This window comes from Cetorhinus maximus, chromosome 5 (genome assembly GCF_964194155.1).
Source record: "Cetorhinus maximus chromosome 5, sCetMax3.hap1.1, whole genome shotgun sequence".
NCBI classification, from domain to species: Eukaryota; Metazoa; Chordata; class Chondrichthyes; order Lamniformes; family Cetorhinidae; genus Cetorhinus; species Cetorhinus maximus.
In genome coordinates this window covers 149,554,029-149,578,265 of record NC_135883.1, presented here as the reverse complement: position 1 = coordinate 149,578,265, position 24,237 = coordinate 149,554,029, and the positions used below count along the sequence as shown (strand labels likewise).

Here is a 24,237-nt window from a genome sequence, read left to right as displayed (position 1 = left end):
GCTTTCTTTCATACTCTAATTTCTCCCTTCTTGTTAATCTTTTAGCCATTCTTTGCTGTTGTTTATATTCTGTCCAATCTTCTGACCTGTTACTCATCTTCGTGGAATTATATGTTTTGTCTTTCAATTTGATATTGTGATGGAACTCAAATACTTAACTTAATCTGAAGTTAGGTGGTTGGGAACTCCGGTTCCTGACGAGCCTCAGACCTTTCGCACTTGCGCCGGCTGGGAAATAGCCGCCCGTGTGCAGTTTGGGGTTTTCATGGCTTCAGACAGGGGACTAGACCTGCGCGCCTGCACAGAAGAAATGAAGTAATCATGGCACGAAGTGCAGATCATGCAATCTGAACCGGAGCACCATTACTGCAGAAGGTTTCCCAGCGAGTAGGACATGGGGAGGGGTCCCAGAAGAAAGCCCCAGGCAGGAACAAAGACAGGGATCAGAAACAGGTCCCAGAAGTCAAAAGAAGGGAGCAGAGAAATAGGCTCTGAGTTAAAGAGGGAGCTGCGAGGAGCAGCCTTGAAGCAAAGCGGGCTTGAGAAAGGCTTTGCAGCCGAAGGTTGGTGACTCTTTACCCCAGGCCTTTTGGAGCAGTGTTCTGCTTGGCACAGCCAGAGATCTGAAATTGTGTTTGGAAGGTAAAGTTTGAGTGTACTCAGAGATCCAGGCAAAGGAATCTCGAAAGGTGAGATTGAAACCCTGGAGGCGGATCCTTGTTGAATCCGTCCAAGTGGGAGTGATGTTCAGAGAGAATTCCAAGGTGAGATCTTCAAACATGGGGATTGGAAACCTTTGTGAGAAAGACAAAGTTTCAGTGAGCTTAGTTGGCTCACAATGTGCCGAACATCTGGGTGGTGTGAAAATGGATTTTTTTTAAATACTTTGGGAAATATTGTGTTATTCTATGAAGAAGGCTGCATGCGTGTGTCTCTGTGTGTGTGTGTGTAAAATTGATTTAATTAAGCTGGGGAAAGGTAACTAGAGATAGGCTGTCTGGGAGGTAAGACATGAAAGGATAAAGGCATTAGGTTTATGCATTTGTAATAAGATATGGTTTGAGGTACAAGGAAATAGGTTGGATCCAACATTTGCGTTTTTAGATAAGTTGAGAGTTTGTTTTAATATCAAAGGGAAGTCAGAGGCGATGAGTGTCATGAAGAGATATTAATGCCTATAATGTTATTGGAAATTATTTTTAAATTGGAGTCTGTCTATGTGTGTGTCTTAATTGGATTAAAGCTAGCTAGTCTGGGTGCTTTGATGTATAGCAGTTTGAGATGTTAATTGGGTAAACAGTAAGGAAGTTAAAAAGGTTACGTGTACATTTGCATTTGTTGAATAAAGCATTCAAGAGTAGGAGTAAAATCTTGCTCCTAGCTGGGAGACGCCAAGCAATGTGTTTATATTACTAATAAAATTAGTGGGATGAAAATGTTATTGTTAGAAGATGTGATGTTAAAAGCCTAATGATACAATGGAAAATGTACATTCAAAAGAGAAGCTAGGTATAAACATAAAGGAGTTTGTGTGTGTGTAAGTCAGAGGCATTTAAGATCTAACCAGCCTATAAGCCTACAACTGTGTCTGCAAATGAACCAAATTGCAAGGAACCTCATTTTTAATTCCAACGGTCAAATGTGCTTCACTGGGTGTCTGTTTAAAGTCTATGGGTTACTGTTCACTCGGTGGAGATTTACCTGGGTGTGATTAATTTGGGGATTTGTTTAAAAGTAATTGTGGTAGTAATTTGTAGACATGATCATGTGTTTAATTTGTTGTTAAATTAATAAATGTTTAATTTATTTTTATATTAAAAAAAATCCCTTGAGGGCTTGGTGGTCTTATTCCTGAATTCTGAGCTGCATTTCAAACATACCAATTGAAAATATAGGTTATGACAGTTGTTCAAGTTTCCCTCTGGGATTTAAACAACTCAGCATTTAACAACTGCTGCGTCATAACATGAGAAACATTTTTGCATCTTGCAGGAGTTCCATGGGTGAACAGAAGAGGTGTATTGCATTTTATTGACCAGAAAGCAGAGACAAAACAGAAACATGAAAGATTTTATATTTGGAACGATTTGAGTTTTAAGAGGTGTGAGAACAATGGAACCTGAGATGAAAGGGGGTGGGGGGTGGGGGGGGAAGATATTTTGGAGTTACTGTGGAGAGCTTAGGGGTTAGCTGTTGGTTGGCTGTGTGAGGAAGATCTCATGGAAAAAGATCTAGGCTGGGAGAAGATGCAGTTTGAATCAGCCATTCAGTCAAGGCAGAAAAGTCTTGAGCTGCAAAGTTCAGTCTTGTTCTGAAGCCTTGGATTTCCACAGCAGAGTGGAAGAGAGTTTAGGAGGCCGTGAGGTCTGCCTTTATTAAAGCTACAGCAGTTTGCCTTGGGTAATATTACTGGATTTTTATAATTTAACATCTATAAGGGATTGTTTCTTGGAAGGTGTTTACTTGCGGGTCTGACCAAGTAGGGAGTCTTTTGGAGGATTGTTTGTAAGACTAATTTTAACTGTGCAACTGTAATCTTATGTGCTTAAGTTTTCTTTTCTTCTTGTTAATAGAACTTGTACTTTTAATTTTTAAAATCCCGAAAGTGTCACTGGACTTCTTAAACAAAGAAACATAGAAAATAGGAGCAGGAGGCCATTCGGCCCTTCGAACCTGCTCCGCCACTCATCATGATCCTGGCTGATCATCCAACTCAATAGCCTGCTCCCGCTTTCTCCCCATATCCTTTGATCCCTTTTGCCCTAAGAGCTATATCTAACTCCTTCTTGAAAACATACAATGTTTTGGCCTCAACAACTTTCTGTGGTAGCGAATTCCACAGGCTCACCACTCTCTGGTTGAAGAAATTTCTCCTCATCTCAGCCCTAATGGTCTACCCCATATCCTCAGACTGTGACCCCTGGTTCTGGACCCCCCCACCATTGGGGACTCCCCCACCATCGGGAACATCCTTCCTGCATCCACCCTGTCTAGTCCTGTTAGAATTTTATAGGTTTCTGTGAGATCCCCCCATATTCTTCTGAACTCCAGCGAATATAATCCTAACCGACTCAATGTCTCCTCGTATGTCAGTCCCACCATCCCAGGAATCAGTCTGGTAAACCTTCGCTGCACTCCCTCTATATCAAGAACATCCTTCCTCAGATAAGGAGACCAAAACTGCACACAATATTCCAGGTATGGTCTCATCAAGGCCTTGCATAATTGTAGCAAGACATCCCTGCTCCTGTACTCGAATCCTCTGGCTATGAAGGCCAACATACCATTTGCCCTCTTTAGTGCCTGCTGCACCTGCATGCTTACCTTCAGTGACTGGTGTACAAGAACACCCAGGTCTCATTGCACATCCCCTTCTCTCAATTTATAGCCATTCAGATAATAATCTGCCTTCCTGTTTTTGCTACCAAAGTGGATAACCTCACATTTATCCACAATATACGGAATCTGCCATGCATTTTCCCACTCACTCAGCTTGTCCAAATCACACTGAAGCATCTTTGCATCCTCCTCACAGCTCATCCTCCCACCCAGCTTTGTGTCATCTGCATTGTGTCATTCTTGATGCTGAGATCACATTTTCTTCTAGTTTTCAGAATACAAAAAAAGGGATATGGCCCATAAGCTAAGTTTCCCTCTGGGATTTGGTTTGCTTATTAATTAATATCTGCTGTGGTCATAACAGTGAGTTGTTGAGAAATTCATAGAATCTGCTTTGGTCATATTTGTCATTTACTTTGGAGTCTGGTGTGTCTGAGCACAGTTCGAATGTTAATTCACATAAGATAGATATTGTAAATTGCTTTATCTTTCTGAATTTGTATGTTTCTGTAAAGATATTGCTGGGGTAAAAGAAATAGTTTGAGTTTGGATCATTTTCTTGTGTTTGTATTGAGATCTTTCCAACTTTTTTGCCTGGTGTAGTATGGTTCATTTTTTTTCTTGTTGAATAAATATTTTAATTTTTGTGTTAAAAGTTCATCAGTAGACTCCTGTGAATTTGTTCAGTAACTTTCCTCCACAGTTTTTAAAAAAGTTAGGATCTATCAAGCGAGGTTTCACTCTGGGATCTGACTGGTCCAACATTAACATTAGCTGGGATTGTAATAACATTAGCTGGGATTGTAATAATACTAGCTTTAACTTCCTTAGTTAGCCACAGATGGTGCGTTCTTCCCTTAGAGTCTTTCTTTCTCACTGGAATGTATGTTTTCTGAGTATTCTGAAGTATCATCTTAAATGTCTGCCACTGCATCTCTACTGACCTATCCCTTAATCAAATTTCCCAGTTCACTTTAGTCACCCCTGAGTTCATGCCTTTATTATTACCCTTGTTTAAGTTTAAAACACTAGTCTTAGATCCCCTTCTCTCGCCCTCAAACTGAATGTGAAATTCAATCATAGTATGATCAATGCTACATAGGGGCACCTTAACGATGAGGTCATTAATTAATCTTGTCTCCAGAGAGTAGGCTATACTAGATTTGATAATTTGTAATGAGGTAGGTTTAATAAATGACCTCATAGTTAAGGCAACCCTAGGTAGCAGTTGATCGTAATATGATTGAATTTCTCCACCTGCCGCAGATCCAGTCCAGCAGTTATGTCCTTTAGGACTCAGCTAGCTTGGTCTCTAGCGGTGCTACCGAGCCACTGTTGATGATGGACTTTGAAGGCCCCCACCCTGAGTACATTGTGTGCCCTTGCCACCCTCAGTGGTGTTACGTAGAAACTAGGAGCAGGACTAGGCCGTTCGGCCCTTCGAGCCTGCTCCGCCATTCATTATGATCATGGCTGATCATCCAACTCAATAGCCTGCTCCTGCTTTCCTTACCCTTTCCATACCCTTTGATCCCTTTCACCCCAAGAGCTATATCTAACTCCTTCATGAAAGCATACAACGTGGAGGACTATTGATTCATCAGCTGAGGGAGGGCAGTCGGTGGCAATCAGCAAGAGGTTTCCTTGCCCATGTTTACCCTGAAGCCATGAGACTTCATAGGGTCAGAGTCAATGTTGAGGACTCCCAGGGCAACTCATTTTCCACTGTATACCACTGTGTCGCCAACCCTGGTGGATCTTGTTGGTGGGACAGGACATACCCAGGGATGGTTTTGTCTTGGACATCGTAAGGTATGATTCGGTGAGTATGACTATGTGAATCTGTTGCTTGACTAGTTTGTGGGACAGCTCTCCACATTTTGGCACAAGCCCTCAGATGTTAGTATGGAGAATTTCGCAGGGTCGACAGAGCTGCCGTTGTCATTTCTGGTGCCTCGGTCGATGCTGGGTGGTCCGCCTGGTTTCATTCATTTTAGACTTTGTAACGGTTTAGTGAGTAGCTGGTTCAAAAAAAGTCATAGAATGACTGCAGCACAGAAGGAGGCCCTTCAGCCCATCGTATATATGCCGGCTCTCAGAGCCACTCAGCTATTCACATACTCCTGTCTTTTTCGCATATCGCTTCAAATTTTTTCTCTTCAGATGACAATTATCAAATAATACCCTTTTTAAAACCATAATTAAATCTGCTTCCACCATGCTCTCAGGCAATGGATTTCAGTTTGAAAACACTTGCTGTGTAGAAACACCTTTTTCAAATTTCCCCTCAACCTTTTCCAAATAGAACAGCTCTTCACCAATTGATCTCATAATTGAAGTCTCTCATTCCTAGAACCATTCTCGTAAATCTTTTCTGTACTAGATCCTTCCTAAAGGGTGGTGCCCAGAATTCAGTTCAGGCCAAACCATATTTTCTTTGCGTTTGTACTCTGTCTCTATTTATAAAGCCCAAGCACCCTTTATGTCTTATTATGCCTTCTCAACCTGCCCTGCCACCCTCAATGATTTGTGCATATGTATCCCCAGGTCCCTCTGCACCTGCACCCCCTACCAAAATGTATCACTTCACACTTCCCTGTATTAAATTTCATCTGGCATCTGTCCACCCATTCCACCAGCCTGTCTATGTCCTCTTGAAGTCTATCATCATCCTCCTCACAGTTCACAATACTTCCGAGTTTTGCGACATCTGCAAATTCTGAAATTGTGCCCTGCACACCCAAGTCTAAGTCATTAATATAGATCAGGAACAGCAGAGATTCTAATAATGACCTCTGGAAACATCATTACATTACTGTCCTCAAGTCCTTAAAAGAACCGTTCACTACTACTCTCTTTCCTGTCACTCAGCAAACTTTGTATCCAAAACAAAAACAGAATTACCTGGAAAAACTCAGCAGGTCTGGCAGCATCGGCGGAGAAGAAATCAGAAACGTTAACTGATTTCTTCTCCGCCGATGCTGCCAGACCTGCTGAGTTTTTCCAGGTAATTCTGTTTTTGTTTTGGATTTCCAGCATCCTCAGTAGCTTTTAGCTTTTTGTTTTTAAACTTTGTATCCATGTTGCCACTGCCCCTTTGATCAGATCATGCATCTTGCTTGACATTGCTCAACAAATTTATCACAAGCTACTCCTAAGTCAGTATCTCTGGTGTTTAACTAGCTTTGCTTTCTTGGGCACTGATTAAATTTGAATATTTAAAGAAAATTATGAAATATTCTTCTTCTTTCGGCTTCTCCTATTTTCCTTGGGGTCACCACAATGCTGGTTGACCACCCTTCTCCATCTCCTCCTGTCAGTTACCCATTCCTCTTCCAATTCCACTGCATTTAAGTCTTTTCATCCGGTATTACGCATTCCTCCTCTCCTTTTTCCTGCAGTCCCATCTCCATCACTTACCTCACCACAAGTCCTCTCTCTCTTTCCAAACAGGTGACCACGAAATTTCAGTCTTTTCTCAGCTATTTTCTTCAATATTCCCACAATTTTCATTGACCCCCTGATGTGCTGGCTCCTGATTTTGTCCTTTCTCGTTACTCCGCATCTCTGCATCTGCATCTCATTAGTATCCAGTCATAGTCCCTCTCTTCTTCATGTTGCACAAGTTTCTGCAGTATACAACTAGGCTGATCTCACAACTGTCTTGTAAATTCTTTCTTTCAATTTCAGCAATTCTTCTCCATCTCACAACACTCCACTGCACTTTGGACTACTCCAACCAGAGCCAATCCGTTGCTTGATTTCCATTTCCACACTTTCATCTTCTGCCACCGCTGACCCCAGGTTCTTGAAACTCACTTTTTCCAAGTCTTCACTGAATCTTTACACCTTCATTCTGATTCTCTCCCTCTAGGCTCAAACTGACAGCCCATAAATTGGTTCTTTGGTCTACTGATCTTCATATCCTTGTCTTTCAATGTTTTTCTCCCGTTCTCCAGATACTAGGTCAAGTGCTTATTATCCCCACCACTTAGTTCAATGTCATCTACAAACATCATTAACCATGGCACTTCCCACCTGCTCAGTTAGAACATCCATGACAATCAGGAAGAGGAAGGTGCCGAACCTTGGTGTAATGCAACTTTGGCTTCAAAACTCTCACTCTCCCCCACACTGCTTCTTACTCTTGCCTGGCACTCCTTGGACATGTCCTGTAAAAGTCGTACGTACTTCTCAGGGGCTGCCCAAATTCTAGTACATCTCCAGACTTCCTCCCTAGGCTCCCAGTCATAAGTCTTCTCAGCCACAGGTGCATGCAAGTCAGTGTGTATCCAGTCCCAAGCCTGGATAAATGGAGAGGGTTAGCGGTAGGAAGGGGACAGGCTATAAAACCACCCACCAATTCCAAATGATGGTTGATATGAATGGAGTGAAATATTGTTTTTTCAAAAAAGGAAAATTTCATTTATTGCAGGTGATTTCCAGTGATATTAACGGAGTACCTGTGGGCAATCCGTAGCAAAAGATTGTCAGATATTTGCATTAATTTGTGTGCTTATAGATATGTTTTCCACTTTCCTGTTCATTGTTCTCTTTATCAGATTATCAATATGGTTGTGCTTTTCAGTAGAATGATTTTGTTTCTTGTTATTTGCAGGCTTGCAATTATTTGTGGGCATCTTTCCGAATATGGGAGCATACAGGCTAAAATCAAGAATGGCTCTCTTTTCAAAGTAAGTTTGGCGGTTGCGCCAATTGACCATATTTGGCAACACTTTTGTGACAGATCAGAAAACTGTGCTCTTAAAATGCATAATCTTTATTTCTGCGTAGCGTGGGTGCGTAAATCTATAGTTGTGCCAGTATTGTGGTCCCTGAAACTGGGTACTGTACTGTTGGAAACAGCTTGTCTAGTTAGAAAGTATGGCCAGGATTTTATGGCCCCTCCCTCCCGGCAGGGCCGTAAAATCCTGGTCGATGTCTTTAGAACAGACAGGGATTGTTTTGACTTTGTGCCTTAGTGTCAGGTCATAGCAAACCAGAAGCCTGTTCTACATCTGTCATGATACTTATTTCCATTGGAATCAATGGAAGGAAAATTGAGAGCTGTAAAGCAGTTTGCTGATTTGGTATCACCCATTTTACTCAATCATACAGTCAAAATGATCAAACATTGGTTCATAGCCATTTGAATAGTGTGACTTTGAGATGCTTTGAGAAAATGTTTAAGACAGGAATGGAAGTTATCACCCTATTATTTAAATAGTGGTAAAGAGCACACATCTTACCCAAGTGGTAGAAATATTTAATATTGAGCACAGGACTCCAACCTTCCAATACTTAATTAATTCTGCCAGGCCTTTTAAGGACCTCTAACTGTACTGCCTGTTTTTACAGTGGGTCCTGTTTAGCAGCATTTCAGCCCTACTTTACTCATGTTCCGTGAAAAGCTTGAGACCAATTTTTGAGAAAGGTAGCATTTGGAGTAATTGACAGTGTTGTAGCCAGAAGCTTCTTGAAACTGGATATAATCGTGAAATGGTTTTACCAGTTCACAAGATCTATGGCCCAAAGTAAAAGTGTTACCAGCACATGCTAAAGCTTTGTTGCCCAATCTGCTATTTCCTTTCATTTTCCTTTTCTGTTGATTTTACTCCTTAATAAATTTGATTATGCCATGGGAATGAGATGACTGGTGAAAAGTGGCTGTCCAGGAAATCTTATTACTAGGATTTGTACCTAGTTTTCAGCAAGATAGTATAATCCAAAATTCTACAGCTGATATAATTTGGGGTATTTAAAGAAAACAGTAGAATACTGAATGTTGTCAGGGTGAAAGGTTGGGAACATCCGGTAGTGATGAAAAATAGCATAAAAATGCAAGTCCTCCCTCCCTCCCTTCCTTAAATTATGTTGATGAGGGTCAGACTTCTTTGTCTATCATGTTACATGATTTGGTACACAAATGCATTATCATTAATAGACTATATAAAACGGGCACGTTTTTCAAGGTCGCTTCCTAGTCGACTAAGTCTTTAAAAAGGTATATTTAGCTAGTTTGTAAGTGTGAGAGATTCTTGTTGGGGACTGGATATGGAATTGAAGCAAACAAATTAAGTTAACATACAGATTAGCCATGTTCTAAAAGAAAGGCAGAGCAGGCACAAAAACTGAATGACCTACCCCAGTTTCTATGGAAGAATGGTTATTTGATGTGATTGAAGGAGTATGATGATTGATTTCAATGATTGAAAGAAGTTGATGTTGAAGAAAATAGGGGACATAAAAAAGAAATTCCAGAGTTCTGAATGTGATAACTAAAGGCATTGCCACCAATAGTGGAGACGAGAGACAGAAAGGAAGAGAGAATGGGACAAGGATATGGAAGGATTTTTAAACAAAGAAAGATTTTGAAACACTTTCTGAAATTGTGAAAGATATTTTTAGATTTAAGGCAATATTTACACATGATATCCTGTACTAACTAGTTGCTGCAAATATCATTTCTTTTTTATAAATAGGATCATATAGACAAAGCAATTGAACTGAGACCACAAGATCCCATACTGTATCATCTGGTGGGAAGATGGTGCTATGCAGTAAGTTGGTGAATTCTGTAAAAATATCTTTGGACAAAAGTTTAGCTAGGCAGGGAGCAGGTGGAATAATGTTCCCCTTCCAACTTATCTCAATTCTTTTAAAGGTTAGGGCATCCCACTATCCATGCTTTCTCAATCATCGGAGAGACTGTCTCTCCTAGAAACATACACAAGACATTCTAGAATGCAAATAATTAACAACCACAGCTACCTATTCGACCCTGAGCTGAGTTTATGATCCCATTTCAACTCCAACACATAAATAAGAATAATAAATAATATTTGAGCTTAAGTATTGCTGAAAAAGAGGCATGTCAAAACTTTTTGTCTTGCCCTCATCAGGACACTTTGCAAGAATGCCAATATAAGGGGAAAACAGTAATTTATACCGTATGGGAAGAGAATGCTGATTGGTTGGCAAGTGGACTCTGGTAGAGGCATTGCCATGGAGAGTACACCAGTTGATGGTGACTGACAGTTAACTGCCAGTATTGTTTGAAATTTAAACCAGGCAGCTTGACCCTGATGGGTTAAGGCTTTGCCCTGAGGAATAAGTCGGCAAATGGCTGTCACTTACTTTGTTCAGCTGAAACAAGTGGAATGTGTGTACATGTTCTTTCTATCTACAAAGAACAGGGCCCTGTGTATTAGTATATGTAGCTTCCAGTACATGCAAATGCACTGCACTGCTAGCCCGACTGAGAATCATAAATTGGTTGCCAGCGTAATTCATGGCACACTGAGCATTATTTAGCAAATGTTGTCCGATCACGGAATCACATCAAATGTTGGACACTGTGTTTTGAGTTTTGCAAGCATGGGCTGGTTGGTTATGGTCTGTGACATGCTCGTTGCGAACAGTGGCTGGGACATGCTGTTTGATATGATCCGCCTGTCTTTGGGATGTATAGCCTATGTACCTAGCATCACACTGGCACTTAAATTCACATACATTACTAATTTGTGTGATAGATAGAACATCTTTTTGGCTTGACGGCAGCATCCTGTTAGTGGCGAATACCACTCATGTTGCTACTTCATAGTAGCAGCGTGAAACAGCTAGCTTCACCTATTGCTCAAATTCAGTCTCACAGACTAGTCATGCAACAGCCCGACATAGTCATCCTCACAGAATCATATCTTACAGTTAATGCCACCATCACCATCCCTGGGGATGCCCTGTCCCACTGGCAGGACAAACCCAGCAGAGTTGACAGCACAGTTGTATACAGTCGGGAGGGAGTTGCCCTGGGAGTCCTCTGGCTCCGGATCTCATGAAGTCTTATGGCATCAGGTCAAACATGGGCAAGGAAATCTCCTTTTGGTAGCCAAAACAGGAAGGCAGAATATTATCTGAATGGCTATAAATTGAGAAAGGGGAATGTGCAACGAGACCTGGGCGTCCTTGTACACCAGTCGCTGAAGGTAAGCATGCAGGTGCAGCAGACAGTAAAGAAGGCAAATGGTATATTGGCCTTCATAGCCAGAGGATTCGAGTACAGGAACAAGGATGTGTTGCTGCAATTGTACAGGGCCTTGGTGAGACCACACCTGGAATATTGTGTGCAGTTTTGGTCTCCTTATCTGAGGAAGGATGTACTTGCTATAGAGGGAGTGCAGCGAAGGTTTACCCGACTGATTCCTGGGATGGCGGGACTGACATATGAGGAGAGATTGAGTCAATTAGGATTATATTCGCTGGAGTTCAGAAGAATGAGGGGAGATCTCATAGAAACCTATAAAATTCTGACAGGACTAGATAGGGTAGATGCAGGAAGGATGTTCCCGCTGGTGGGGGAGTCCAGAGCCAGGGGTCACAGTCTGAAGATATGGGGTAGACCATTTAGGACTGAGATGAGGAGAAATTTCTTCACCCAGAGAGTGGTGAGCCTGTGGAATTCGTTACCACAGAAAGTAGTTGAGACCAAAACATTGTATGCTTTCAAGAAGGAGTTAGATATAGCTCTTACGGCGAAAGGGATCAAAGGGTATGGGGAGAAAGCGGGAGCAGGCTATTGAGTTGGATGATCAGCCATGATCATAATGAATGGCGGAGCAGGCTCAAAGGGCCGAATGGCCTACTCCTCCTAGTTTCTATGTTTCCTGCTGATTACCACCTACCACACCCTGTCAGCTGATGAATGAATAATCTTCTATATTGAGCACCACTTGGAAGAAGGGTGGCAAGGATACAGAATGTACCCTGGGTCGGGGACATCAATATCCATCATCAAGAGTTGCTCGGTAGCACCACTGCTCACCAAGCTGGTCGAGTCCTAAAGGACATAACTGCTAGACTTGGTCTGCAGCAGGTGCTGAGAGAACCAACAAGAGGTAAAAACCTACTTGACCTCATCCTCAACAATCTACTTGTCGCAGATGCATCTGTCTATGACAGTATTAGGAGTGACCACCATACAGTCTTTGTGGAACCAAAGTCCTGTTTTCACATTGAAGATATGCCCCATCGTGTTGTGTGGCACGCCATAGTGCTAAATGGGATAGACTTTGAACAGATCTAGCAACTCTAAACAGCATCAAAGAGGTGTTGTGGGCCATCAGCTGTAGTGGAATTGCATTCAACCACAATCTGCAACATCATGACCTGGCATACCTCCCACTCTACCATTACCATCAAGCCGGGGATCGACACTGTTCAATGAAGTGTGCAGGAGGGCATGCCAGGAGCCACTAATCTGTGCAGACAGCAGAAGCATTGCTTTAACACTCCAATGGCCTACTTAATGTGGGCTCTAGTTGATGTTGATCCACTGGTACTGCAGTTCAGCCAGCAAATATGAGTTTCTGAAAGGAACCGTAAACCATGTGTGCAGGGGAGCTCCTTGTCCATTCACAGCCAGTCACTACTGTCCAGGCTCAAAGAGTGGGATGTTGGGTATGGAGAATGGGCACAAGCTAAAAATATCTTGAGCAGAGGCCTGCAATATTCACACACTATTTACTTATTAGTGAATTAGAAGCCCTTCTGATTCTTGAAGCCATGGATCCATTTTCACAAGAATATTGTCATGTGTGTCCAGGGGAAAGTTGCAAATTATCCTGAACCCCATAGCCCAATTCTACTGTTTCCACTTGCAAATGGATAAGTGATGAAATAGTTTGCTGTGGCAAATGTAGTATTCATCTGTATAATTCAAACATGAACTGCAGACTGACTGAGGTCGCTGGCATAAAACTTTATCTGCAACAAGGCAGGGTTACCAAACCCAAACATTTTAACTTCTGGTTAAGTCCAGGCTGCAGCAGAGGATAACAGCAACATGAGGCAACACAGATGTGTGACAGTTGTTGTGGGAAACTGCAATCTTCTGTGCAATTTTCCTTTCAGAATTGGAAGTATGTAACCCTGGGCATATGCATTCTTTTAGTGGAGTAAAGATATCTCCAAGCTCCACTCCTCCTCAGTAGTCTCAATGCAACTGAAGCTCCATGTGTTTCTTCCACCTGTTGCTCCTGCTGCTCCCACGAGCAAGAAATTGCACTTTTGTGGCCAGTGTCCCCTAATCTTCCTGAAAGTTGTCCAGCCACCAGAAACTCAAAATTCTGCACCAAAAATAACAGAAAAACGAACGATCTGTCAACCAAGCATTCGCAGTGATTTAAATTGTAGCAGGTGACTTTCCATTTAAGTATTGTTGGAATTGGCTATTTCTATTCTGTACTAAATCATATCCTTAGATCAATAAATTATCACTTAATATCATGAGCAAATTCTGCTACAACTTAATAATTGATGATGACTGAAAAAAGGAGAAAATAGGTTATGAGAATAAACTGGCGAGAAATATAAAAACAGAGCTTCTACAGGTATAATAAAAGGAAAATAAACAATGATCCCTTAGAGGATGATACTAACGGGGGAAAAAGGAAATTGCGGAGACTTTATATAAATATTTTGTATCTGTCATGAAAGGGAGGGAGGAACTTAAAACAATCATTATCACTTTATCACTAGAAAAATAGTACTAGGCAAACTAGTGGGATTAAAGGCTGACAAGTCCCCTGATCCTGATGGCCTGCATGCCAGGGTCTGAAAAAAAATGGCTGTACCTGGCGCACACATGCGCATAATGCCTGAGGCTTGTTAGCTCTCGTGGTTCCCGGCACCCCCCCGCCGACCCAAATTTCCAAAATTCCCTAGATTCTGGAAAGATTCCAGCGGATTGGAAAACCACAAATGTAATGAACCTATTCAAGAAAAGAGGGAGACAGAAAGCAGGAAACTATAGATCAGTTAGCCTAACATCTGTCATTGGGAACATGCTGGAATCAATTATTAAGGAAATAATGACAAGGCATTTAGAAAATAGTAATACAATCAAGCAGATTCAACATGATTTTATGAAAGGGAAATCGTGTTTGACAAATTTATTAGAGTTCTTTGAAGATGTAACAAGCAGGTTGGATAAAGGGAAACCAGTAGATGTAGCATATTTGGATTTCCAAAAGGTGCCACATAAAAGGTTGCTGCACAAGAAAAGAGCCCATTGTGCTGGCGGTAATACGTGGATAGAAGATTGTTTCCTGTTAATTAGCCAATCGGGATAAATGTGTCATTATCAGGTTGGCAAGCTGTAACTAGTGGAGTGCCACAGGGATCAGTGCTGGGGCTTCAGCTATTTACAATCTATGTCAATGACTTGGATGAAGGGACCTAGCGTACGGTAGCAAATTTACTGATGATATAAAGATAGATGAGAAAGCAGGTTCTGAGGAGGACACCATCTGCAAAAAGATATAGATAGGTTAAGTGAGTGGGCAAAAATGGCAAATGTGGGAAAATATGAGGTTATCCACTTTGGTAGGAAGAATAGAAAAGCAAAAAAAATGTAAATGTAGCGAGACTGGGGAATGCTATGGCACAGAGGGACCTAGGTGTCCTCGTACATGAAACAGAAAATGTTATCAGGCGAGTACAGCAAGTAATTAGGTTTGCCTTTACTGCAAGGGGATGGAGTATAAAAGAAGGTCTTGCTACAACTGTAGTGCATTGGGGAGGTCCACACCAAGAGTATTGCATACAGTTTTGGTCTCCTCATTTAAGGAGGGATGTAATTGCACTGGAGGCAGTTCAGAAGGCTCACTAAATTGCTCTTTGGGATGAAGGGGTTGTCTTATGAGGAAAGATTGAACTCATTGGAGTTTAGAAGAATAAGAGATGATTTTATTGAAATGTATAAGATTCTGAGGAAGCTTGACGGGTTTGATGCTGAGAGGATGTTTCCCCTCATGAGAGAGTTTAGAACTAGGGGGCATAATTTCAGGATAAGGGATCATCCATTTAGGATGGGGATGAGGAGGAGTTTATTCTCTCAGAGGGTCGTGACTCTTTAGAATTCGCTACCCCAGCAAGCTGTGGAGACTGAGTCATTGAATTTATTCAGGGCTGAAATGAACCAATTCTTGAATGACAAGAAAGTCAAAGATTATGCAAAACAGAGAGGAAAGTGGAGTTGAGGCCAAGAACATACCAGCCATGATATTATTGAATAGCAGAGCGGGCCCCAGGGGCCTTATGACCAATTCCTGCTTCTACTTCTTACTTTGTTTTGTTCTTATTTTCTTATGATGTCACCAATCAGATTAGCAGAGTTAGCTTTGACTTTGGCAAGCATGTGCAGACACCCTGGCAAAAACAAGGGATTTGCCTGCCAACAAAGTTTGCTATTTACCAAACTTTAGCTCTCAGCACCCTACTATTTGGATTTGAGTCATGGATCTGCTACTGCCATCACATCAAACCATTTGACCATTTCCACTTGCGCTATTTATGAAATATTGCTGGCATAAGCAGCAGGACAAGATACATAACACTTCTCCTTAAATGCGACAATACAACTGAAATTGATACTTCGATCAAAAAAGAAATAGACACCAAGGCCATCTAACAGTATATGAAAAGAGAAAGAAGCAGGTTAGCGTTGCAGAAGGGATTTCTAAAACATTTTAACTTCCAACTTTATGTTATCCATTTACTTTAATTAACTAAATGAATCATGTTAAACTTCACTGCTTTGTCGGATGTAAGTAAAGAAATCTGTTTTGTCAGTTTTTAAAAAGTCTGTCAGAATTATTAACTTGCAGTGAAATGTTTATGGCAAATAACATATGCAGCAGTTAGGCCAATTATTCTTTACAGTATTTTATAGCTCAATTTGGAATCTCTGGCCAGAGTCCACGTCATTAGAGACCTTATTAAGTTGTTCATTCATGGCATAAGGGCATCACTAGTAAGGCCAGCATTTATTGCCCATCCCTATATGCCATTGATCAGATTTTGGTGAGCTTCCACCTTGAATATAACTCAGTGGCTTGCTAGACCATTTCGGAGAGATGTCAAGAGTCAACCACATTGCCATGGGTCTGGAGTCACGTATAGGAAAGATCAGTTAAGGTCGACAGATTTCCTTCCCTAATTTCTTTCTGTGGCAGCCTTCCGTCTCATAAGGTGATGGCTTGAGCCATGGTGGTCAACCGTGTTAAGCATCGCCTGGTGTCACTCAGGAACCTCACACTGGCTTGGCAGTCTCTGGCACATTTGAACATGGAACATAGGAATTAGGAGCTTGGGTAGCCCATTCGGCCCCTGAGCCTGCTCTTGCATCAACAAGATTATGGCTAATCTACTACCTCAACGCCATTTTCCTGCATTATCCCCATATCCCTTGGTACCTTTAATAGCTAGAAATCTATCAATCTCTGTCTTGAATATACTCAATGACAGCCTCCACAACCCTCTGAGGTAAATAATTCCAAAGATTCACCACCTCTGAGCGATGAAATTCCTCCTCATTTCAGTCCTAAATGATCTACCTCTTATTCTGAGACTGTGTTCCCTGGTTCTCGAGTCCCCAGCCAGGGGAAACATCCCTCCTGAATCTACCCTGTGGATTCCTATAAAAATGTTGAATGCCTCAATGATATCATCTCTCATTCTTCTAAACTCTAGACGATTTGGCCAATCTCCTCAGTCTCTCCTCATAAGACAATCCCTCCATCGCAGGGATCAGTCTGGTGAACCTTCATCCCTTTATGGCTAGTATATCCTTCCTTAGATAAGGAGACCAAACTGTACATAATACTCCAGGTGCAGTCTCACCCAAGGTTCTATACAATTGTAGCAAGACCTCTTTACTCCTGTACTCAAATCCTCTTGCAATAAAGGCCTGCATCTTAGCTTGCAGTGACTTATGAACGAGGACACCCAGGTCCCTTTGGACAACAATACTCTGCATTTCTGTTTTTCCTATCAAAGTGGAGAACTTCACATTTATCCACATTATATTCCATCTGCCATATTCCTGCTCACTCACTTAACCTGTCTAAATCTCCTTGAAGCCTCTTTGCACCTTCCTCAAATTACCACCTAGTTTTATGTCATTAGCAAACTTGGAAATATTATATTTGGTCCTCACATCCATTTCATTGATATAGATTGTGAAGGGCCCAAGCACTGATCCTGTGGTACCCCACTAGTCACAGCCTGCTAACCTAAGAATGACCCACTTATTCCTACTCTTTGTTTTCTCTCCGTTAACCATTTTTCAATTCATACCAGAATATTACCCAAACACACATGTGCTCTAATTTTGCTTTCTAATCTCCTGCCTGGGATCTTTTCAAAAGCCTTCTGAAAATCCAAATGTACCACATCCACTTGTTCCCCCTTATCTATTCTGCTAGTTTCATCCTCAAAAAACTCCAACAGGTTTGTCAAACATGATTTCTCTTGCATAAATCCATGTTGACTCTGCCTAATCCTACCATTATTTTCGAAGTGTCCAGTTCTCACATCCTTTATAATAGATTCTAACATTTTCCCTACTATAGATATCAAGCTAACAGACCTGTAGTTCCCCATTTTCTCTCTCCCTCCTTTCTTAATTAGTTGGATTGCATTTGCTACCTTCATTTCTGCAGGAACCCTTACAGAATCAATAGAATTTTGAAAGATGACCACCAATGTATCCACTATCTCTACAGATACCTCTTTAAACATTGGGATATAGATCGTCGGGCCCAGGGGATTTATCAACTTTCAGTCCCATTAATTTCTCCAGTACTACTTTTTTACTAATATATATTTCTAATTTCTTTCACTTTCTCATTCTTGCCAGTCCCTTGGTTCTCTAGTATTCCTGGGAATTTTTTTGCATTTTCCTCCGTGAGGATAGACACAAAGTATTTGTTTAGTTTCTCTGCCATTTCCCTATTCCCATTATAAATTCTCCTGTCTCTGCCTGTAGTGGGCCCACTTCTATGCTAATCTTGTCTTTTTACATACCTATGGAAGCTTGTACAGTCCATTTTTATGTTTCTTGCTAGTTTACTATTCTATTTTCTCTTTATCGATGTCTTAGTCCTCCTTCACTGAATTCTAAAATGCTCCCAGTCTTCAGGCTTACTACTTTTTTGACAACTTTATAAGCCTCTTCCTTTGACCTAATACAATCTTTCACTTTGCTTATTAGCCATGGCTGGATCACCTTTCCTGCTGGGCTTTTGTGCCTTAAAGGAATGTAAATTTGTTGTAAACCATGTATTAATTCTTTAAATACTAGCCATTGCCTGTCAACTGTCACAGCTTTTAATGTAGTTTCCCCAATCTACCAAAGGCAATTTGTCCCTCATACCTTCATAGTTTCCTTGTTTAGATTTAAGATCCTAGCTTTGGATTGAACTGCATCACTTTCAAACTTAATGTAAAATTCTACCCTATTATTGTCACTCTTTCCTAGGGACACCTTTACAACAAGAATATTACTTAGCTCTTTCTCATTGCACAATACTAGATCTAAAATAGCCCGTTGTGTAGTTGGTTCCTCAACATACTGTTCTAGAAAACCATCTCGTATACATTCCAGGAATTCATCCTCCACAACATTAGTGCTAATTAGGTTTGCCCAGTCTATATGTATATTGAAGTCTCCCATGCTTACTGTATTATCCTTGTTGCATGCACCTCTAATTTTCCTGATCTATACTGTGCCCTGCATTACCAATACTTTTTGGTGGCTTATAAAAATCTGCTCCCAATGTTTGATGTCCCTTGCTGTTTCTTAGCTTCACCCAAACTGATTCTACATCATGATCTTCTGATCTAAGATCCTCTCTCACTAATTTATTGACCTCATCCTTTATTAACAGCGCTACCCCACTTCCTTTTCCTATTTGCTTATCCTCACTAAATATCAAATACCCTTGCACATTCAGTTCCCAGCCTTGTTCACCCTGCAGTCACAACTCCGTAATTAAAATTAGACCATACCTGTTTACTTTCATTTGTGCCATCAATTCATCTACCTTGTTGCAAATGTTGTGTACATTTAATTCTGTCTCCTTATTATTCTCGCAACCATCCAGCCTTATCTGCTGGCGCACTGGTAAGTTTGTACACTCTGTTCCTTCCTGCCACACACAGATTATCAAGTTCCTTATTGCTACCTTGTTCTTTTGCCTTGTCCTCTCTCTTTAATTTATCACATCTTCCCTGACTTAATTCCTCCCATTTGCTACTGAGGCTTATTTTTTGGCCTTTGTCTTCTCTTGGCCTTCTTCTCATGGACCTCTTTCAGCCAGCTGAACATTTCTCTTCTGCTCACCTCTTCCAGTGCCCTTCCTGTCACCCTCCGGAGGTCATGACCATCTGCGACTGTCTCCCAATTGCCGGTGTCAATATCCGCAATCTTCATATCTCACTTTCAGGTGTCCTTGTAGCAGAGGTATGGACCTCTGGAGGCATGACCCAGTGGCCAATTCACCATATAGAAGGTCACTGGGTATATATACAAGATCCATCTGTTGAATGTGGCTGAGACAGCGCAGACAACGTTGACTTAACAATGAGTGTATGCAGATGGAATTATCACACCACAGGACCTCTGAGAATGGTGACCTTGTCCTGCCAAGAGATGCCGAGGATATCTGAGACAGCAAAGGTGGAAACTGTTCAGCCTTTTCTCCTTCCGAGCATATGTTGTCTGGGTCTCACCACTGTAGAGGAGTGAGCTGAGGACCCAGGCTTGGTAGACTTGCGATTTGATGTTCTTAGCCAGTTTGCTGTTGTTCCTCACACTCTTATTCAGCTTGCACATAACAACTGCAGCTTTTGCGATGCATTGTTGATTTCAGCATCAAGCCATAGATTGCTGGTGATTATAGAACCTAAATATGTAAAGATATCAACAGCTTGCAGCATTACGTTGTCAATTCTGATAGATGGTAGTATGGCAACGTCCTGGACTATGACATTTGTCTTCCTGATGCTGATGATTAAACCAAACTCTTTACAGGCATGAGAGAGTCTGTCGGTTTGCCACTGCAGGTGTTCGTCAGTATGGAATGTTAGTTCAGCATCCATTAGCATAGAGCAACTCTCTGACAAGGACTTGGTGCACCTCCGACTAGGATCTCAGGGCGAGCAAGGCTGAACGACTTTCTGTCAGTTCTGGTAGTAAGTAGACATCCTCTGTAGATGACATGAAGGCATATCATAGCAGCCAAGAGAAGAATATATCAAAGAGTGTCAGTGCCAGAACACAAATCTGTTTGACTCCACTGCTGATCGCAAAGATTTCCAATGTTGCTCTATCATAGCTGACCTTACCCATCATGTTGTCATGAAACCTGGGAATCACATTGAGCAGCTTTGGTGGGCAGCTAATTGTCTCCAGCTGTTTAAATAGACTGCCTCTGCTCATGTGGTCTTGGTGAGATTTATGAAGGCAACGTACAGTGGCCTCCTTTGTTCATGGAATTTCTCTTGCAGCTGTCGGGCTGAGAAGATCATGTCAATTGTAGATCTTCCAGTTCTGAAACCATACTGGGATTCGGGATGGATGTGTTCAGCCAAGACCTGCAGCCTAACAAGGGCAATATAGGCAAAAATTTCTCTCAATTGCTCAGCATGGAGATGCCTCAATTGATGTTGCAATTACTGTGTTTGCCCTTGTTCTTATACAGGGTCACAATCCTTGTATCATGCAAATCCTGGGACACAGCCCTTCCCTCCAGCAAAGACAGAGAAGCTCATGCAGATGCTGCAGGAGAGCTGGTTTCCCATGCTTGATGAGGTCAGGCAGTATAGCACCAGCACCTGGCACTTTGCCCACGGCAAGCAAGTCAGTTACTTTGCTAAGTTCCTCCACTGGTTCAATATTCATCTCTGCCGTGATGGGTAGTCTTTGTTATAGTGCCTAGAGCTGCCTCGGTTATAGAGGTTTACCTAGAATACAGCTCATGGTAGTGTTCCACCCATCTCTGCAACTGTTTATTGCAGTTGGTGATGATGTCCCCTGCCGTTGTTTTTGATGGGAGTTGTTTTTGCTGATTGATCCCTTCAGACATGTTTCTGACATTCCCTGTGTTGAAGAACGTCTGGATATTCTGGTAGAGGTGTAACCAGTAGAGGTGTAACTCACTGGAGGAGGAGGCTCCGCAAATATCCCCATCCTCAATGATGGGGTAGCCCAGCACATCAGTGTAAAAGATAAGGCTGAAGCATTTAGTACAATCTTCAGCCAGAAGTACCGAGTGGATGATCCAACTCAACCTTCTCCGGAGGTCCCAAGCATCACAGATGCCAGACTTCAGCCTATTCGATTCACTCCACGTGATATTAAGAAATGGCTGACGGCACTGGATAGTGCAAAGGCTATGGACCCTGACAATATTCTGGCAATAGTAATGAAGACTTGTGCTCCAGAACTTGCCGTGCCCCTAACCAAGCTGTTCCAATACAGCTACAACACTGGCATCTATCCGGCTATGTGAAAAATTGCCCAGGTATGTCCTGTACACAAAAAGCAGGACAAATTCAACACGGCCAATTACTGCCCCACCAGCCTACTCTCGATCATCAATAAAGTAATGGAAGGAGTCATCAACAGTGCTATCAAACAGCACTTGCTTAGCTGTAACCAGCTCACTGATGCCCAGTTTGGGTTCCGCCAGGGCCACTCAGCTCCTGACCTCATTACAGCCTTGGTTCAAACATGAACAAAAGAGCGGAACTCCTGAGGTGAGGCGAGAGAGACTGCCCTTGACATCAAGGCTGCATTTGACCAAGGAGCCCTAGCAAAACTTGAGTCAATGGGAATCGGGGGAAACTCTCTGCTGGTCGGAGTCATACATAGCACAAAGGAAGATAGTTGTGGTTGTTGACGTTCAGCCATCTGAGCTCCAGGACATCACTGCAGGAGTTCCTCAGGGTGGTGTCCTAGGCCCAACCATCTTCAGCTGCTTCATCAATGACCTTCCATCCATCATAAGGTCAGAAGTGGGGACATTCGTTGATGATTGTAAAATGTTCACCATTCACGACAACTCAGATGCTGAAGTAGTTCATGTCCAAATGCAGCAAGACCTGGACAATATCCAGGCTTGGGCTGACAAGTGGCAAATAACATTTGCGCCACACAAGTGCCAGACAATGACCACCTCCAACAAGAGAGAATCTAACTATTGATCCTTGACGTTCAATGGCATTACCATCACTGAATCCCCTGCCATCAACATCCTGGGGATTACCATTGATCAGAAACTGAACTGGACTAGCCATGTAAATGCTGTGGCTACAAGAGCAGGTCAGAGACTAGAAATCCGACGACAAGTGACTCACCTGTTGACTCCCCAAAGCCTGTCCACCATCTACAAGTCACAAGTCAGGAATGTGATGGAATACTCCCCACTTGCCTGGATGAGTGCAGCTCCCACAACACTCGAGAGGCTACAAAACAGCCCGCTTGATTGGCACCACATCCACAAACATTCACTCCCTCCACCACTGATGCACAGTAACAGCAGTGTATACCATCTACAAGATGCACTGCAGGAATTAACCAGGGCTCCTTCGACAACAGCTTCCAAACCTACGACCACCACCATGTAGTAGGGCAAGGGCAGCTGACAGATGGGAGCACCACCACCTGGAAGTTCTCCTCCAATTCACTCACCATCCTGACTTGGAAATATATTGCCATTCCTTCAGTGTCGCTGGGTCAAAATCCTGGAACTTGATTATACCTACACCACATGGATTGCAGTGGTTCAAGAAGGCTGCTCACCACCACCACCTCGAGGGTGATTAGGGATGGGCAAGAAATAACTGACCTTGCCAGCGACACTCACATCTCATGAAATAAATTTTTAAAAATTAATGATTGCAGTATCTTTTTCTAGAATGTATTTCTTATACTGTCAGTAACATGATAAAGCTTTTGGATTAGTCTTTCATCCCTAAGTGCATCTTTCAACAAGACTTTGATCACCAGAAGTTAATGTTCAACCACATTTATCTTTTAGTTAATTGTTTTTAAAATTAAAATTATTCCTATATTTAGGAATAATTTTACATGCGTTGTCAGAGTCTGAAATCCATTGTATATTGTTACACTAAACTGATTCATTTGGTTCCATTGTTATATATGCTAATAATGTTTGAGTTAATGGTTTGCAGGCTTCGCAGTTGTCATGGCTAGAAAGAAAGGTGGCTGCAACATTGTTTAACGAGCCGCCAAATTCAACAATACAGGATGCTTTGCAGTGTTTCCTCAAGGTAATTAACTTTTGCCATTTATTCAGTTCTAAGTATCTTGCCTGCTGTCTAGTTACTGAGTCAAATGTTGATTTTAATTTTAAAGTATTTGAGAGCGAAGCCAAAACTTCAGGCCATTTAAATACTGCATTTATCTATTCATGTCATTTATCACTTGCATTCTTGTTCATCCTTCAAGGTGACAATGTTCATCATCTGAGGTGTTTGGTAGGCGTCCAGGGGCTATTTAGTTGATTACTAAGGCTGATCTGTGCCCAGAAGTTTCTGCTGCAAATAGAGTCATAGAGGTGTACAGCACAGAAAAAGGCCCTTCGTCCCATCGAGTCTGCACCTGACAAACAAGTACCTAACTATTCTAATCCCATTTTCCAGCACTTGGCCCATAGCCTTGTATGCCATGGCATTGCAAGTGCACATCCAAATACTTCTTAAATGTTATGAGGGTTTCTGCCTCTATCACCCTTTCAGGCAATGAGTTCCAGATTCCCACCACCCCCTGGGTGAAAGAATTCTTCCTCACAACCCTTCTAACTCCAGGATAAACAAATCCCTAAGTCGCCGAGAGTAAGGGACCCTCCTTGGTTTGGCCTACCTAGCAAAGCGGTTTATTGGAGTGTAGCCGCTGACGAACATTAACAACCACTTGGAGCCACAGGTGAGAGCTGGGTGAAGATGAGGTCCAATACAAGATGGACCACTCCAAAGAGTGCAGCAAACCCAGCTATGAAAGGTGCTACCTCTCCCTTACACCCCATCACTTGT

General features: G+C 42.0%; 2 protein-coding genes across 3 annotated transcripts in view; one reads left to right on the top strand and one right to left on the bottom strand.

Moving 5' to 3' along the window:
- Positions 1-24,237, bottom strand: part of cyp1b1 (cytochrome P450, family 1, subfamily B, polypeptide 1) — a 171,640-nt gene that overhangs the window by 28,504 nt on the left and 118,899 nt on the right. The gene's annotated exons all lie outside the window — the stretch shown is intronic.
- The window catches only part of rmdn2 (regulator of microtubule dynamics 2), a 159,195-nt gene that overhangs the window by 123,762 nt on the left and 11,196 nt on the right, over positions 1-24,237 (top strand). For both annotated transcript variants that reach the window (XM_078542680.1, XM_078542679.1), the window contains exons 5-7: positions 7,958-8,033; positions 9,822-9,899; positions 23,377-23,475. In XM_078542680.1, the coding sequence (XP_078398806.1) occupies positions 7,958-8,033; positions 9,822-9,899; positions 23,377-23,475 (253 nt within the window). The remainder of the gene's footprint in view (positions 1-7,957; positions 8,034-9,821; positions 9,900-23,376; positions 23,476-24,237) is intronic.